Source organism: Talpa europaea (assembly GCF_964194135.1).
Source record: "Talpa europaea genome assembly, chromosome: 2".
Lineage (NCBI taxonomy): Eukaryota > Metazoa > Chordata > Mammalia > Eulipotyphla > Talpidae > Talpa > Talpa europaea.
This window is the reverse complement of record NC_140068.1, coordinates 22,748,447-22,766,920: the sequence shown is the minus strand read 5'-3', so window position 1 is coordinate 22,766,920 and position 18,474 is coordinate 22,748,447. Positions and strand designations below refer to the sequence as shown.

Below are 18,474 nucleotides of genomic sequence, written 5' to 3'. Positions count from 1 at the left end.
GGTAGCATGCCCAGGGAGGGCAAAGCAGCACTACACCTCTCCCTACATACGTTGGAATAGGCTCCCTTCCTGGCTCTATTTCCTGGTGGATGCCAACTCCTTTTTTCAAGCTTTAACTCAAGTATTACATGATGTGTGAAATGACTCTTCCAACAGAACTTACATGCCCCTCTTTGTCTACTGGGGCCATAGCTTTGATGTTCATTTTGTTTGATGTCCATTTTGATGTTCATTTTATTCTTTATCATATCCTTTTATAATAAATTGGTAATCAATAAGTTGACTATTTTCCTGCTTTCTATGATCTGGTCTAGCAAATAAATCAATCCCACGGAGGGGTTAGTGGGAACCTCCAATTTATAGTTGAATGTTCAGAAACACAGGTAACAACCTGGCTGTGAAATTGGGGGGCATCTTGCAGGACAGATGCCCTGTGTTTTTGATCTTGTGCAATCTGACACTATCTTCAGGTAGGCAGTGTCACAACTGAGGACACCCCACTGATGTCACAGAATGGCTTGGTAGGAAAAATCCACATATATCTGGTGCCAGACGTGTTATGAGTACAGAAGAGTACAAGAATAAAGGAGACACAGAGGAGGGAAGTTAGTTTTTCAAGAACAAGGAGTTTTTCCAATTTTCTAGGATTTCCAGTAGTGAAATCTAATTTATCCTAGTGGCCTATTACAGCTTATATTATTCCTACTGTCAAGGCAGTCTTCCAAATACTATCATAATAATAAAGCTTAATTTGCTTTTAGTGAGTTTGGGAATGTCATGAAGAAATAATTGTGCATTTAAAGAGATTATTAAAAAGAAACTTCTCCAAATAATTAAGCCACTATTCTACTCAATTTTTCTTTATGCTAAAAATACCAAAAAAAAAAAAATTAAGGAGATTTAAAAATTACCTTCTCTTGATTCTCTACAAACTTTTTTATTTTTCGGTGACTAATATGTTGAAAAATAGATTAACTTGCAATATAGATTATTACTTTGCCTTTATAGCATTCTTTTACTAAACATAATTAAATTTTAGCTTGCCCAAGTTTATATTCATCTAGGGTAGGTGACATTAATAAACAAACAAAAAGATAAAGGTCAAAATAAGCCACCACAGGCAGACAGCTAGGCTTTAACTGTCTATAGTCTATAACTGTCTATAGTCTGTAACTTTTTTGCTTTGCTTCCACATTTTCTTCAAAAAAACCTTCCTGTATTTAGAGTGCTTCCAACCATTTCTGGTTTGGCACTGTTCAACTTGACTTTTGCTCAAATAAACTCATAAAATATCTCAGTTTATCTTTTTACACCATCCTACCCCATGCTACCATCACCTCTTTCTTGGAGTACTGTAAGTCTGCTATCTGGTCTCTGCTTTGAAGAGTCTTACTTTCCTTTTATGATTCATTCTCACATTCTCCCCAGTTAACACCTCAGACATTTACATCTCTAATTAAAATAGCATCCTCATTACTCACTCAAGGGTAACAGAATATGCCATCCCCAAATATGCCTCTTTGGCATAAGACTTACTTTGAGAAACCAGACACAGGAGAGGTGCTGAAAGCAGAAGTTACCTTTCTAAAGGAAATTTACCTCATAAAGGGAGCCTGTACCAGGAAGAAAGCTATTATTACCAGAGATCACTTTTTCACCTGAGTGTGGAGCCACATGGAAGGGCAATCTTTGTTTAACAAACATTTCCTCTGCTCACTTTCCCATAATTGCCTTTCCCACTTTGAAGCCACAGAGCCATCTAGTCTCAGGAGGGCACAAAAACCCCAATTGCCTGGCAGTCTTTGCAGGCTTCTACCTTTGTGGAGCTCTCATATGTGTGTAATTAAATGGCTTTTTTTCCCCTCCTGTTAATCTGTCTATGTCAACTGAATTCTTTGAGCAGTCATAGAACCTAGAAGGCTACAAAGGAACATTTATCTAACCCTACATACCATGCTTACAAGGCCCTTGCAAAGGCCCACGTGATCCACTCCTAATTACCTCTCCAATCTTGTCATGAAACATCATGCCTGCTGGCAAACACTGCACTATGCTAAATGCATTAACTGTATGACAGTCTTCTTTCTAATCTTTGTGCATGCTGTTTTTACTTCTAGTTAAGGACTTTCGCAGGATGGCACTAACTCCTTATTAAGTGTTTCTCTTAGAGAGGCCTTCCATGATTATCCTCTGAAAGAAGCCTCACTGCCCAGTCATCCTTTGTCCCATGAATCTATTTACTTCATATCACTTATTGTCTGAAATTATTTCTTTCCTTTTTTATTGTTCGTATCCCACAATAAAATGTTCTTCATCAATGTCCTATAGCAAACACCAAAAAAATTATTGGGATGCACTCAATAAATAATTGTTTAAAGGATACAAATGGAAAATAAGAGTAAATCCTCAACAATATAAAAATCTGGCTGGGATTTATGGAAGAGAAAATTGTAGTTCTTGGGGAAAATGTATTATCTTAGATGTAACAGATGAGAAACTATACATCCACATGGACCTCTACATCACCACATTAAAAAAAAGATAACTCAAATAATCACAAGCCTAAATTTGAGAGTTAAAAATATTAAAAGCTTAGAAAACAGAGAAGGCAAATCCTTGGAAGCTAGGATTAGGCAATGGTTTCTAATGTACGAATAAATGATATAAGGAAAAAAATGGGCAAATTGAATTTCATAAAAATTACAGCCTTTTTTATTTAAAAGAAATAGAAAGTGAAGATAACCTAGAAAATGGGATAAAACATTTGTAAATCTATCTAGTAGAAGACTTGTCTATGAAGAACTCTTCAAAGAGAACAATAAAAACCAAATATATATATATATATATATATATATATATATATATTTAAGGTTTAAGGAATGGGGAAAAAAAACTGAACAAGTATTTATCCAAAGATATACAAATAACATGTTAAAAATGCTCATCACTGTTAGAGAAATGCAAATCTAAATCACAATGAGAAATTACCACACACTACAGTAATTAAAATAAAAAAGGCAGAAAATAACATGTGTTGGCAAGGATGAGGAGAGAAAATGGAACCCTTTTAATTGCTGGTGAATTAATTGATAGTGTAACCCCTCTGGAAAAGTTAGACAAAATGTTAACATGGAGTTACCATAAGACTCCAGTCCCAGATAAATAACCCACATTTCCAGTCCTAGCTATATACCCTAGAGAAATGAGAAGACAGGCCTACCAAAAAATTATACCTGTATTCATAGAGGCATTATTCCTAATAGCCAACAAGTAGAAGTAACCCAAATGTCATAAAATGATGAAATGGTAAACAAATACACTATATTCATGCTACAGAATCTTATTTGTCAACAAAAAGTAGTACCGATACCTGCTACACATGGAGGAATCATAAAGACACTATTCCAAGTGAAAGCAGCCAGTTACAAATGACCACATATTATATGAATATACTGACATAAAATGTTCAGAATAGGCAAATCTATAGAGACAAATAATATTAGAGGTTACTAGAATGTGTGTGCGTGTCTGCGTGTGTGTGTGTGTCTGTGTGTGTTGCATAATACATGCAGGAATGGGGAATGATGGCTAAGAAATGTGGGATTTCTTTCTGGTGCAACGAAAATGTTCTAAAATCAGACAGCAGTGATGTTGCACAACTCGAAGATGGTAAGCCTAGTGAATTATACACTTTAACAGGGTGAACAGGAGGGCATGTGGACAGCACAGAGGTATATGGTATATTCATTACATGGTATATTTGTCAAAAACAAGAGAGAAATAGCTCTGAATTGCTAGTCAGAGAATAAAGTGTTTTTTTAACTCTAGTTTTATATAATATGCGTACTTAGGAAGATTTAGTAATCTTGGTGCTACAATCATCACACCAATCATTGCTGCTATCAGGAACAAGTTTCCTGAACATCTGTAGCCCAAGTCAGAATATAGCTTGTTCTCTTTTCTCCTCTGTCTTCCTTCCCCTTGTCTATATTCTATATCCTGTTGACTTGTGATAATTAGGTAAAAAAAAAAAAAATGATGGTCCTGACTGATACTGGACAGCACAATGATGGGGCAGGCTAGTGTTTTCTGACAGCTTTCCTCCACAAGATGCCCGGCGGAAAAGAGACAATAGCTGACTTCTGTATTCTAGGGGGTAGCAGGGAATAAAAAAAAAATAATCTTCACTGCACTGACATATATGAAACAGTCTTTAACCATCCTCATACCATCTAATTCTTTCCCTATGAATGGCTCACCCTTTCACTTTGTGATACATAATTACATTTTATAAATGAATGGCTATTAACTATCCAATTGACTTGGTGGGGGGCAGAAGAAAAAAGGGAAGGATGAACATTCCATGTCTTTCAAGTTAAAATTTACTTTAACAACTGAGTTTAAAGTTATACATAAAGCAACCTTGCATGTAAAATGAAGAGCTGCTGAGCTGAAAGCATCTCAGACACAATTTAGTTGAAATCGTTTAACAAACAAGAGCCTTTCTATATACCATCATTTTTATTTTTTTTTAAGATTTATTTATTTATGCATACAAGAGCTGGGGTACATACAGGCCAGAGATCCAGGGGGATGAGAGGATTCACCAGAGACAGAGTGGGGAAGAGAACAGGCAGATTGACCAAAGTACACTGCTGAGGGGAACAGCAGGCGAGTCAGTAGAGGTCTGCTTCGCCATGTGGGTTGCTCCCTGGCTGGGGGTTGAACTTATGCTGCAGAAGCTGCAGATTGCTTCACAGTGTGGTGCTTAACCCCTTGTGCCACCAGGGAGGCCCTACACCATCATTTTTAGACTAACTTTGGGGTATTGTGATAATCACTTATTCTCAACAAGTCTCAGCTTCCTCCTTCCTAACATTGGAATTAAAATAACTAATCTCGGGCCTCCCTGGTGGTGCAGGTGGTTGAGCACAGCACTGTGAAGCTGTCCGCAGCCTCTGCTGAGCTGGTTCATCCCTGCCAGCAGGCGAGGGTTGCACATGGCGTGGCAGACCTCTCCTGTCTCACCCACTGCTCCCCTCAGCAGTGTATTTCAGTCTGCCTGTTCTGTTCCCCACTCTGTCTCTGGTGAATCCTCTCACCCTCCCTCACATCTGGCGTGTACCCTGGCTCTTATATAAATAAATAAATAAATCTTCAAAAAAAAAAAAAAAGAAAATAACTAATCTCTCAGGATTGCTATATAGTTTAATGGGAAAAGACATGAAAAATTTGTGTAAATGATCAAAAGCATCACCAACATAATGTACCACTGCTATTTATGTGCTTCCATGCATTTCAAGGTTTACATAACTTACTCAACACACACACACACACACACATACACTCTGGAACTGTATTGGTACTTCTATGTATTAAATATCACATAATATTTTCTCAGAAAATGAAATGACTTTACTGATCCTTTACTAAAAGCAGATCCCAGCCACTGAATATTCTTAAATCTTACAAAAACACAAAACTACTTGCAAAATTCTCTGGTTCCAGTATTATATAATTCCTTGATAAATTCAAGCTCAAATAAGGAAAATATATAACAGAGTTACTTTTGTAAGAATTCTATAAAAAACTATTCTTTTATCAATATATACAATTTTTTTACAATTTTCATTGTGTACATCACAATGAAAACTATTATTTTAATGTTATCTTCCTGGTAATAAAAACTACTTACCTTTGCTGCAGAGGCTCTTATCACCTCCTAAAAAATACAATAAGAAATAGTCATAATTTCATTTTAATGAAAAATAACTGTTTTCAACATATTAAGATGCTAATCTTTTAATACCAAACATCACACTACTAGAGACCAAGCCTTCCCTTCGAGGCAATATCTAGTTTCTGTGGCACTTGTTTTCATAGTAGTTAGAACATTTAAACATGCTTATAAAATATTTAAAATATGCTTATGAAATAAACATGTTTATTTCTTTTATCCGTTTGTTAAATTCTTACTATTTTTCCTTTTTGGTTATTTTTTCCTTTAATATATCTTACATAAATATTTTCCCAGGTTGGTGTTCGATGCATGTGTGTGCGCTGTATATAAGCACACACATATACAAATAGTTTTAAACAGAGAAGGCTGCCTTTACAGAGATATCACGTGAGGAAAACATGACGGATTATCCTAAAGTCAGTTTGTTTATTGTGATTAGTACCAAAAAGGCACTATAAAAGTATAAGAAAGTCTAGTTTTAAGGCAATGTAAAGCAGGATCACATGGTTTTAAAATTTCCAACTTCTCAACTGCATAAAAAAATTCAACATACTGTGACAGAATCAAGTTTCTGTTTCACTTGCTGCATCTTCAATGATGAGGTTTCAGTGTGGACACAGTCATCAATCTGAAAAGAGCCTTGATGCGGCAGTTTAGGGCCAGTACATAAAGCATCTTGACTTTGGTGTATTCCAGGTAATGGAAACGTTCCATTGTAGCTTTTCAACATTTCAGCCTCCTGTTGGGCAACTGGGAAAATGAATCCATGATTATAGGAAAGGCATGTAATTATGAAATAATCAGTCCATGAAATTATAGCATTAAATGATCAGAAACTGCATGATACATTTTAAATACTGAATAATAAAACATTACTCTTGACATGTGAAATTATTAAATACTGTAAAATCTTGAAGAAGGAATATATATTAATTGGTATGAGAGCTTAAATTTAAATATACATCTATGTAAAACATAACACAAAGAATCAAAGGCATAAAGGAAATTAAAAACAATAAAAATTATTCATAAACCCATCTTTATAATATTTTCATATGCTTTTCCTAATTTATATATATATTATACAATATATTATAGTATAAATACAAGTTAACATATTTTCAATTTAAATGAAAACATTTTTTGTATTTCTACAATTATATAATTAGCATTTTTAAATGCTTACAGTATCTCACCTAATTTAGTATGATAATTTATGCATGACTTCTATTACCAAATATTTACCATATTTCTTCTTTTCCCTCACTACAGACCACTGTAAATGCTTCCATAGTTTAATTAGTTTCTCAATATAATTCTTTCTTTGGGCTTAATTACCCAGAGTGGGGTAGATGACTCAAAGGTTGATTGTTTTTGATGACAATGATGATGATACAAGGAACAGCATCTGTACTGTCCTTACTGGTTTCTAGGATGCTTTCACAAACATTATTCCATTATTACTTAAAATGATTATAATGGAGGGGAGAAATTAAATACTATCCAAAAACTGACAAAGATGTAAGAAAATAAAACTTTCAAATCTGAAAACTCGTCAATGAAGATGCAGTAAAACATTTTAAAGTAAATGACCTGAATAAACCAATCACAAGCAAGAAAATTGAAACAGTAATAGAAAGTCACCCAAAAAACAAAAGTCCAGAACCAGATGGCTTCACAAGTGAGTTCTACCAAATCTTCAATGAAGATTTGGTATCCTGCTCAAACTCTTCCAAAAAAATGAAAGTGAAAGAAAACTTCCCAATCTACCTTATGAGGCCAACATTAACACCAAACAAAAACAACACAAAAACAAGAAAATGACAGACCAATTTTCCCAATAAACAAAGACATAAAAATCCTCAATAAAATCCTAACAAACTGAGAATCCAACAAAGCATTAAAAGGATCATATGCCATGACCAAATGGGATTTATACCAGGGACACAAAGGTGGTTCAACATACAAAATTCAATCAACATGATTCATCACATCAATAAAAATAAAGATAAAACCATATGATCATGTCAATAAATGCTGAGAAATCATTTGATAAGTTCCAACATCCATTTATGATAAATGGAAAAACTTGGGATAAATGGAGCTTATCTTAATAAAAGTTATTTACAACAAACCCACAGCTAATATCAGTAACTAAGATGGAAAACTAACAGTTTTTCCACTAAGAGCTGGTACAAGACAGGGACATCCACTCTTTTTTTTTTTTTTTTAAAGACTTTATTTATTTATTTATTTATATAAGCACTGGGTACAGTCAGAAGCACGGGAGGGTGAGAGAATTCACTAGAGCCAGAGCGAGCAGGCACAGCAGGAGAGGTCTGCATGCCATGTGGGACCCTCCTTCCATGGCCAGGGAGCAGGCGGGGATCGAACCGGCGCTGCAGAGGCTGTGGGCAGCTTCGCAACCCAGCGCTCGACTGCTCCGCCACTGGGGAGGCCCAGGGACATCCACTCTTAACATTACTATTCAACATAGAATTGGAAGCTCTACAGCAATTAGATAAAAGAAAGACATAAAAGGAAGGCAAATTTGTAAAGAATAAGTAAAGCTATTGTTATTTACAGATGACCTGGTAACATACATAGAGAACCCTAAAAACTCCATGGAAAAACTAATCAAAACAATTACTCAGTTTAGCAAAGTGTCAGGATATAAAACAATGAATAAGGGTAGCCAGCATATATTGAAATTCTGTTTAAAATAATGGAAGAACATGTAATAGAATTATACAATAGCATTTAAATAAATTATTCCTTTTATGAATAGAAGTTGTTACTCAAATATACATAAGTAAATATTTTTAAATATCATTAATTGGGAGGGAAAATATTAAAAATATAAAAATATAAGAATGGATGATGACATTTTTTTAGTTAACTATCTTTGTTTCTCCAACTATGAATTTGAGATGGCACACATTAGAAAAATGTTAGCTTGGTCTTTGTATCAATATATTACTTCATTCAAACATCCCAAACAAAGAATAGCTCAGTAACAATTGGTGCTCTCTCCTGTAGACCTAGTGTTAGAAGTACCAGAGAGCACTTTTGAGGGAGACCTGCTTACAACTCATCCCTCTATAAGCACGCACATTCCTTAACACCAATCACCATTCCTAGATGGAAGTGCACCTGTTCCTACACTTAGATTTTCATGAGTTTGATTACTCTTTTTCATTGCACATTTTGAACTTTTTTTTTTTTAATCACTGGGACATTTAACTGTCAAATACTCAAAAACTGTTTAAAAGACAAGAGAAAATTTAGAGCGGTGAAAGAAAACAAAAGTACTCCATGGACTGGAATTTGGATGGTTTAACAAAGGTAGACTGGAGATGAAGGAATCAACACATGAATATCATGGTTCATCATCTTTTCATCTTTGCTTTATTTACTTTTCACAAGTGTCCTTTTGGCACTTCATTATTTATTTATTTATTTATTTGCTGTTATAGAGAATAGAGTATAACTATTTAATGGGATTTTCTCACTCCCTATGTTCCTGCATTTGCTATATATTTTTTTCAATTGGTATTTCACTTCTAGCTCTGAGTAAGCTAAGTTACACAGGATAGTAAAATTTTGGTATTTGCCTTATTGTATTTGCCAGACTTTATTTGCCAATTATTATACTATGCTAAACATGATTTATTCTTCTGTGTAAAGAAGGAATTTGACTAGTAAAAAATAACAAAAGGCACTAAGTATTTGTTTATTTTTCCAGGCATTAAGATGCCTTTCAGAAAGGACTTATGACCTAAATGAATGCAGATAAGAATAAACCCCAAACAACCATGAATACTTGTTTCTATTGTCTGAAGATAATTTTATGACTAGATTTCAAATAGTCAAATAAACACCCTACTTTATTTTTAGCACTTTTCTGTGAAAAGTCAATTTTTGCAGAAATACTCACAAAGACCATCTCAAATACTAGAAACAGAAGCTGCTTATGGGTTCTTGCATTCTTTCCTGTTCCCCACCCTCCATAAAATAAAATATATATATATATATATATGTATCTACTTGTAAGATATTACAAAGATTATTTCCTTGTTAAATAACTTATAACCAATAATACTGAAATTCCTCTAAGCTCTCTGCTTCTGACATTTTTAAGGTTTTAAATAACTTTTACATAGGCCATGGCTGGAGTATGATGTTGCAATTAAATAACAATTTCTTCACTTCTTTATTTTCTGTTCTTTGTGCTAATTAATTTTATACATTTAAAACTTAGCTCTAACCTAACCTGCTATGTTTAAAGCTCCTAGTTTTCACATTCTCATTCCCATCCTTCTGTAGCCCTTTGAGGCATGCACTAGAACAGTATCTGGGAATACCAAGACAGTGGCCCCTTCTGGGGGCCTGTATCTTTTGCAGATCAACAAGAAATGACTTTAATTTTCTAAGTGGTACAGCAGAGGAATGGACAAGGTGCTGAAAACACATAAGTGGCAACTACAACACATTCACTTAAAGGAATGCCAAGCCCTCTAAACACTTCTCAGCTTACCTCCAATAGGCTATAACTTGGAGTTCTAAATTTTACACAATTCAAACTCAGTATGTTTTCATAACTGACAATCCTTTCATTTATATAGTAAATTCAGTGCTTTTGTGTATGTTCTGGTCTTAATTATAAAAAAAATAATGGGGCTTTCTCAGGAGATTTTTATCTCTATAGGAGGAAGAATAGAGGAAATAAGATATTTTAATCCATTGGAAGTAAATACAAGGTTTATTATTAAAATTTATGTGTGTTTATGTTATTACTTTAAAATAAAGTAAAACAAAATACACAACATATTTTTTCTTACAGTTACTTTAATAGGAAGATTTCCTTCTGATTCAAAATTCAATTCCTTTGTTCAAGACCTGTTACTGCATATAGCCCTGTTACTATGCAGTCATTTTACTTGATAGTTAATCCCTTCCTTCAAAAAAAAAAAATTAGCTTCTAATTATGATTACTGTAAGCTGGTAGGTATACTTCTCTAGTTTCTTTGCATTCAGCTTCCTTCTCTTCCTTTAACATCTGCTATGTGTTGAGAATTTCTGTGGTCTGAAGTTTGTGTTCCTTAAAAATATATATGTTGAAATTCTAACCCCAAAGTGATGGTATTAGGAGACAGGGCCTTTGGGAAGTGAATAGGTCATGAGATTAGAACCCTCATGAATGGGATTAGGGCCCCTATAAAAGAAGCCCTATAGAACTCCCTTGCCACTTCCACCTCATGAGGTTACAGCTGGAAGGAACAATCTATGAACAAAAAAGTGGGTTCCTGAGGAACACTGAATCTGCTGGTGTCTTGACCTTGGGCTTTCCAGCTTTCAGAACTATGAGACAAATTTCTCTTGTTCATGAGTCATGCAGTCTCTGGATTTTACTATACCAGCCCAAATGGATTGAAACAAGAATATAAGTCAATAAGACACCTCACTTCATTGAGAATGATCTGCATCAAAAAAACAGAAATAACAAATGTTGGTGAGGATATAGGGAAAAAGGAACCCTTGCACACTGTTAGTGGGGATATAGACTGGTCCAACCCCTATGAGAAGCAGTGTGGAGCTTTCTTAAAATATTAAAAGTAGATATATCACATTATCTAGCAATTCCATGCCTTCGTATTTATCCAAAGAATGCAGAAACACTAATTCAAAGGGATATATGTACTCATATGTTCATTGCAGTACTGTTTACAATAGCCAAGTTGTGGAAACAACCCAAGTGTTCAACAACAGATGACTAGATTATGTGGTACACACACATGATGGAATATTATTCAGCTACACAAAAGATGAGCTTGTGCCATTTGCAACAAAGTGGATAGAACTGGAGATGATTAAGTGAAATAAGCTAAAAGAAGAAAACAAATGTTGGATGATTTTACTCATGTAGAGTACAGAACAATAAAACAAAGGAACCAACAAAACTAAACCAAAATAAAGCCTAGAAATGACAGCAGAATTGAAGCTGCTAGAGGCAGACAGTGGGGACAGGGACAATGTGGGTAGGGAACCCATTCGTATATGAAAAAGGGACATGGGTATTCTGGGTTGGATGGGGTGTGGTGATGCACATCTGAGAAGGTGTGATCCTATTCCTCTGAATCATATACAGCGCTGTAAGCCAGATATCTCAAAAAAGAATACATAAACAAAAAATTGTCAAGGGCTTATGTTTTCTATTGTATTTTATCGACTTGATTCTGCTTCAGCTAATCTTAAGATAATGTATAGATGAATTAAACAAGTTCTACTAACAATTCAGTTCTAGCAGCCTAGCTGTATTTCAGGGTCAGTTGTTTGTCTTGTATTTTCTTGATATTTTCTAAACATCAAGTAGAACTTGAATCACTAATAAAACTGCTCAAAAATGTAATAGATTAGTGTCTCATAGTCAACCAAAAGGGAAAGCACCTAATATTAATCAAATCTGTTAGCTGAATACTAAAATAAACTATCTCCAAATCCCCTAAGCTTCATGTTATTGTCCTTTTGTTGGTTTCCTACTCCATTATTAATCATCATGCTCATGCTTCTCAATTGAAAATGCATGTTACGCATATTGTTAAAGACAACAGTTAGGATTTCCCTACTGTAGCTCAGTTCATTAATTCTAATAATCTATATTCCATGTCTTGCTTCATACTTTCATTTTGTCCTTTGATAAATCATAAAACATAATTTTATGGGTGAAAAAACAGATACAGAAATGCTAACTTATTTGACCTGGGTGCAGCAGAGATGGATGGCATTTTGTCTAGAACCCCAGTGCTCTACTCCTATGCTAGTCTTCCCTACCACACTGTTGTCCACCATATCATTCCACCTTCCTGGTGCATTTTAAAAAGCACCAGTGTACGCATTAAAAAATTTGCCTGGATGAGGAATTCAGAGTTCTGATTTATGCTCAAAACATTAAGTTGACTAAGTTTTCCAGTGTCCAGAATCTTTGAATAACATACTTTCAAGTCAAAGTATCTATTATATGAAGAATATTAAAACAGATATCTGCATCAAGATATGACCAAGAAATAGGCAGTTTCAGCATGTCATAAAAGTTGGCATTTCTATCTCTTAATTTCTCCTACTGAGCTAAGACTAGATACTTAAAAATTTTTATCTACAATCAATTATGCATATTCCCACATGATCTTTTCCAAGTATGAGGATTATAATGAGTTTGCTTTTGAGTCATTTATCATCAGTAAGTACTTCAAGAACACTATTAAATTATACATAAACTATGATTATTACAATTATTTCAAGTAGATATTATCTTATTCCTAGAATATTGTAAAAGTAGTTACATTAACAGTTAATGCTACATAATAAAGAAAATTCATATATTTATATTATGGCTTAATGCATTATGATTACCCCAATAGTCATAAAAGAATTAACTGTTGATAATAATTCCAGATAAGCAAAGTTCCTTTTAATTGTAAGGCGTTCTTTTTAATACTAAAATTAAAAACAATATATTTCACCACAGGAAACTTAGTTACCTTCTTAAGTTACTTGATGAAACAGGACATGCAAAGACTAAGTAGCTGTGACAGCTTACTGTTTTAAGAGCATAGATAGGCTCTGAAGTCAGCCAGAAATCAATTGTAGTTTTATTATTTACCAACTGTGTGCTCTTAAGTGAATTACCTCATTCTCCCTGTGCCTCAGTTTCATAATCTGGACAATAGCACCAACCTTGGGGGTGTTGGGAGTACTGTATGTGTGTGTGCAAATGCTCTTAAAAGTAAGGGGCACACAGTAAATGTCTAATAAATGTTAGCTGCTGCTGCTGCTGCTACCAACTCCACCACTACTAGCCTCAAATTTACTAATTAATCATGCTTTCGTTCCATACTTTTATAAAATTTAAGGGAAAAATGCTTTTCTATAATATCTGTGATTATGATTTCAAACACTTACTGTATATCAGTAATACACCAAGTACAATATAGGGCATTACAAACACCATGGATTCTAGTCCATGAGTCTATAAACAAAATGTTTATAGGCGCCTAAAAGCATACATTTCACAGAGTCTATTAGTGTGAAAAAAATAATAATGTAGGTCCTTAATGAACATGAATTCTATAAATAAAATCATTTTAGTTTATTGGTTTAACTATTTAAGAAGCACAAAGGACTGGAAAAGAGCATGATAATCCATATGCATGTATTTCCTAGGTTTCATAGCCTTCTCCAACTTGGCACACAGTAAGTGCTCAATAAAGATGATTTTGCATCAGACACTAAGACTGGAAAGCACTCCAAAATTAATTCTGATTTGGGGGAGATATTGCCACCTAGTGAAAAATTTAGCTCATTACCTAGGATTATCAAATAATGCTGAGAAATTTCCAAATTAAGACTTGATCCCACATAAAATATTATATAAATATGTATTATGTGAGGCACTGATAAGAAAAACATGAATAAGCCTCCATCTCTGCTTCCTACAAAGTATAGATAACACTAAGAAATCACATACTCCAGAGAGTGACATAGAATAAAAGCTAATGCAGGAAAAATAAAATATTTGTTTATCAGACAATCAAAAGCTAGTATTTCAGGAAATCTGCTAAAAAAGTAGTTAGCAAATAAGAGATTGGACTTCAAATCCAGATTTCTGGATCTAAGTCCTGATTCTTATAAAATGGGAATAAGTACAATATTTATTTTTTAAGATTATTGTGAAAAATAAATATATGTAAAGTGCTAAAAACAGTACTAGGACCATAGAAAGTGCTATGCACTAGCTATAATTATTATTAAATGTAGGACATGTTTCTTCAGGTTAGACAAATACTCATTAATAACAGAAAATTAATTGCTGGACTATAGCTCCATAAATTTAATTCAGTACAAGCTGTTTCTCTGACTAGTACCCTGTTATTATGGGAATCCTAAAAGTACATTGTCTGTGGTACTCTGTGACTAAATTTTGTATTACTAGATGATTAACCCTTTCAACATCAGGCAAATAAAACTGGTTTCTGAAAGTAAAAATTATATTTCTTACCAAAAAAAGCAAAAAGTCAGTAGAATGAAAGACCCAAAAGACCACAACCTGAAAATATGCTTAACAGGGAAAGATGCTTGCTGACTCTTCACAGATTTTGCTAGAACTGAAAGATGAATGATACATTTAGCTACCATTGTGGTCTCATTCGCAGTAAATCTGACTTAGAAAAAATGAGCTTGTTCCATTTTCCCTGCAAATTACCTATGTATACCACCAACTTAATAAATACCATTTAAAAATCATGTAAGTATGCTACATAGTTCAAATTTTATACCATTAAAGCAGTTATCAAAAGCTGCAGTTAAACTTCATTTTCAGATAAGAAAGTTTGAACAAAATATTGCTGCATTAAAAAATAAAAGGGAAGGCAAAACTATAATAGGCCAATAATACATACAATTTAGATTATAAAATGTAAAGACTATTTGGACTGATTCTGACTTGTGTTAAACAAGTGAAATATTTTAGAGTCCAAAAAAAACTTAAGGAGATATATATATCCATTCATAAGAACTGTGCTAAATCTTCGACTGCTTGGGGTTATATAACTCCTTCCTAAGCTTCCTCTTTTTAAAAATAGGCAACAAAGAGTTGGGAAAATGTGTTGAAATATTGAGTTTTGTTTGAAAAGGTGTGTTAGTATATTAAAAATTGTGCTCTAAATACATTGCCTCCCTGGAGGCGCAAAGGGTTAAGCACAGCACCATGAAGCTATCCACAGCCACTGCAGCAGGAGTTGGTCCCTAGCTGGCCAGGGAGCTACCCACATGGTGCAACAGACCTCTCCTGTCTCGCCCACTGTTCCCCTCAGCAGTGTATTTCAGTCAGTCTGCCTGTCCTGTTCACCACTCTGTCTCTGGTGAATTCTCTCACCCCCCTGCACCTCTGGCCTGTAACCCAGTTCTTGTATGCATAAATAAAGAAATCTTTAAAAATAAATAAATAAATATATAAATACATTCTACAATATAACTCTAATTTCACGAGTATTATTTGAATATTTTAATTTCTAAAACCCTCCAAAATCTTCTACACTACCATTAACAAGGCATGGATAGAACATAATGTTCTTAACTTTATGCACTTGTTTTCTAATTGACCTGAAAAGGTACATGCTCAAATAAAAAGAAGGCTGAAGAACAAAAAGAGATGGGAAAAAAAAAAACTAATTTCATTTCCATTCCATAAAAAGATACTTATCAGTATATTAAAATGTGAGTTCCCGTAAAGTCAAATATATACTGGTTCAATGAGCATGTAACAACCCATTTTACCTTTCTGTTTGTTTTTAGTTTTTATTAAATAATGAAGTACTTTTGTTGGGGGGAAAGGATGGGCTACCCTGTAACACTTTCACAGTCCCTCTCTCCTAGTATCCTCACAAACGTCTATCTCTTACATAGGCTAGGTATTAGTAGAACCAGTAACCAGATAAAGACATGCAGCTTTGGCAAGACAAGAGGCTTATGCAAGATACAGAACTGAACCTTAACCCTTGTTTTGGGGGTCCTGTTTTGGGATTCTTTCTACTTGTGCTTCTAGAATAGAGTTCTTAGTCTAAATGCCCACTGTGTAAAAACTTAATGGGCAATCCTATTAGGGCTATTCTGTTGATTAAATGACATAAAATAAATTGAGGAAAAAAGGTTAAGAGTAGAACTTGAACTTACATTCATAGTAAACATTTCAAAAGCTTAAAAAGCAAATTAGAAATTGAATGAAGACTGTTGTGAAACCCCTTAAAAGTCTGAGGACATAACTGTGCTGCCCATTTCCTGTGTAACAGCTCCAATTATTAAGTAGTTAGCATAACTCTCCTTTATGTGAAGATGTGGAGTGGATACAAAGAAAGATCTTGTTTAAGATACATGTTTGAAGTAGACACTAAATTTGGACATGGGATGATCTGAAAAATTCATTTGTCTTTTCCTATAACCAGGTAGTGTTTATTTTTGTCAATAATTTCTTATAAGAGTAAATGATACTGAATTGTTTAACAATTCTACCATTAGTAATAGCTGTCTGCAAATCTGAATGTGTTAGTGAAATGTATTATTTCTTCTCTTAAAGATCTTTAAGATACACCTCAATTTTACACATTATTTTCTAACATAATTTGCTGAAAAGGCATAATAAAGTCCATGCTATGATCAACAACTTCAAGTTTAGAACTTAACTCAGTCATTCAGTAACTCAGCACTTATCACAGCCACTAAACAATCTGTCTTAATATAAAGAAATATATTTCATCAATGTAAAACTCTCCAAGTAGTTTCACATTATTTTTACCTATATATATATATTTATGTATTTATGAATATACACCACTGTAAGCCATCCTAGCTTAATCAGTAAAAACAATCATGATACATGATATCCTAAGCAAATCAAAGAGTATAAAAACTTTTTACATGTATAGGAATATATGAAGAAAATGGAATTGCAGTTTTGAGAGAGACAGCACTATCAGTATAATTAGTAGACTAATGAAACTATAAATTCACAACTGAAATTAAAGAAATATATCAAAGACAGCATAAATCCAAATAATTTTGAGAATGCAATACTATTCCAAAGGAATGTGTTCAAGGTCTTTATTTCCTATTGTTTCTCACAATGATAGAACAGTGTAATTTTTAGAGTAGAAAAAGACATTAGATTTCTAATTCCAGATTTTGTTGTTATTGATACTTAATCTTTTGCTTTATTTTTTTAGAAACTCTCAAAGAGTTTATTAAAACTATTTGCTTTACTAAGAGCAAAAACATAAAACAAGAAATTAACTCAATATTCAGCTAAAAGTATAACAGATTCACATTTCCTAAATGTTTTTTATCTTTTAATTTGGTTAACATAGGGCCTCCCTGGTGGTGTAGGGGTTAAGTCTTAGCACTATAGCTGCTTCTGTTGCTACTGTCTGAGTTCAATCCAAGCCAAGTAACTAATCCACATTTGGCACAGCAGACCTCTCCCATCTTGCCCCTGCTCCCCTCAGCAGTGTATTTCAGTAAAATGCCCATTCTTCTCCCCACTCTCTCTGATGAATCCTCTACCCCCCACACCTCTTGCCTATACCCCAGTTCTTGTATACATATTTAAAAAATAAAAAAATGAATCTTTAAAATAAATTTAGTTAACATATTTAAGTGAATTTTCTATTTAAATTGATTTACAAAGAAAGTTATGACTACCTTATCTATGAATACACAAATAAGGTCACAACCATTATGGACACGTTTTCTGACATTTAAATTAATAATAATCATGCTTATGGAGAGGGAAATATAATAACAAATTTAATCTATGACTCAGTATATTCAAGATATCTTTGTTAACACAAAGGACTACAATTTTCAGAGTTCATAATTCTGATTCAGTCTAAATATAAAGGTTACTCTAAATATTCTTGACTCATCAAGTAGCAAACTTACCATGGAAGTCATAAATATACAAAAGAATTGGCTCATTCTGCCCAAATGCACAAAATGCAGCCAAATTTTCAAGTGGGTGATAAGAAATGTCTCGAACAGGTGATTTGAAAGGCAGGTCAGAATACACTGCTACTTGTTCTCCTAAAAGAGATGACATATGCTAACTTTTATTGTCTTAGATATTTCACATTATAAGATTACTTTTCAATATATTTAAAGATATATTTAGAGTAAGTATAACAAAG

At 33.8% G+C, this 18,474-nt stretch overlaps 1 protein-coding gene across 1 annotated transcript in view; it reads right to left on the bottom strand.

The window, feature by feature from the left end:
* Positions 1-18,474, bottom strand: part of AHI1 (Abelson helper integration site 1) — a gene marked incomplete at its 3' end in the record, with an annotated part of 145,257 nt that overhangs the window by 93,587 nt on the left and 33,196 nt on the right. Inside the window, exons 14-16 of the mRNA XM_084228646.1 lie at positions 18,230-18,370; positions 6,294-6,490; positions 5,696-5,722 (exon numbers count right to left, since the gene is read on the bottom strand). Of these exons, the coding sequence (XP_084084772.1) occupies positions 5,696-5,722; positions 6,294-6,490; positions 18,230-18,370 (365 nt within the window). The remainder of the gene's footprint in view (positions 1-5,695; positions 5,723-6,293; positions 6,491-18,229; positions 18,371-18,474) is intronic.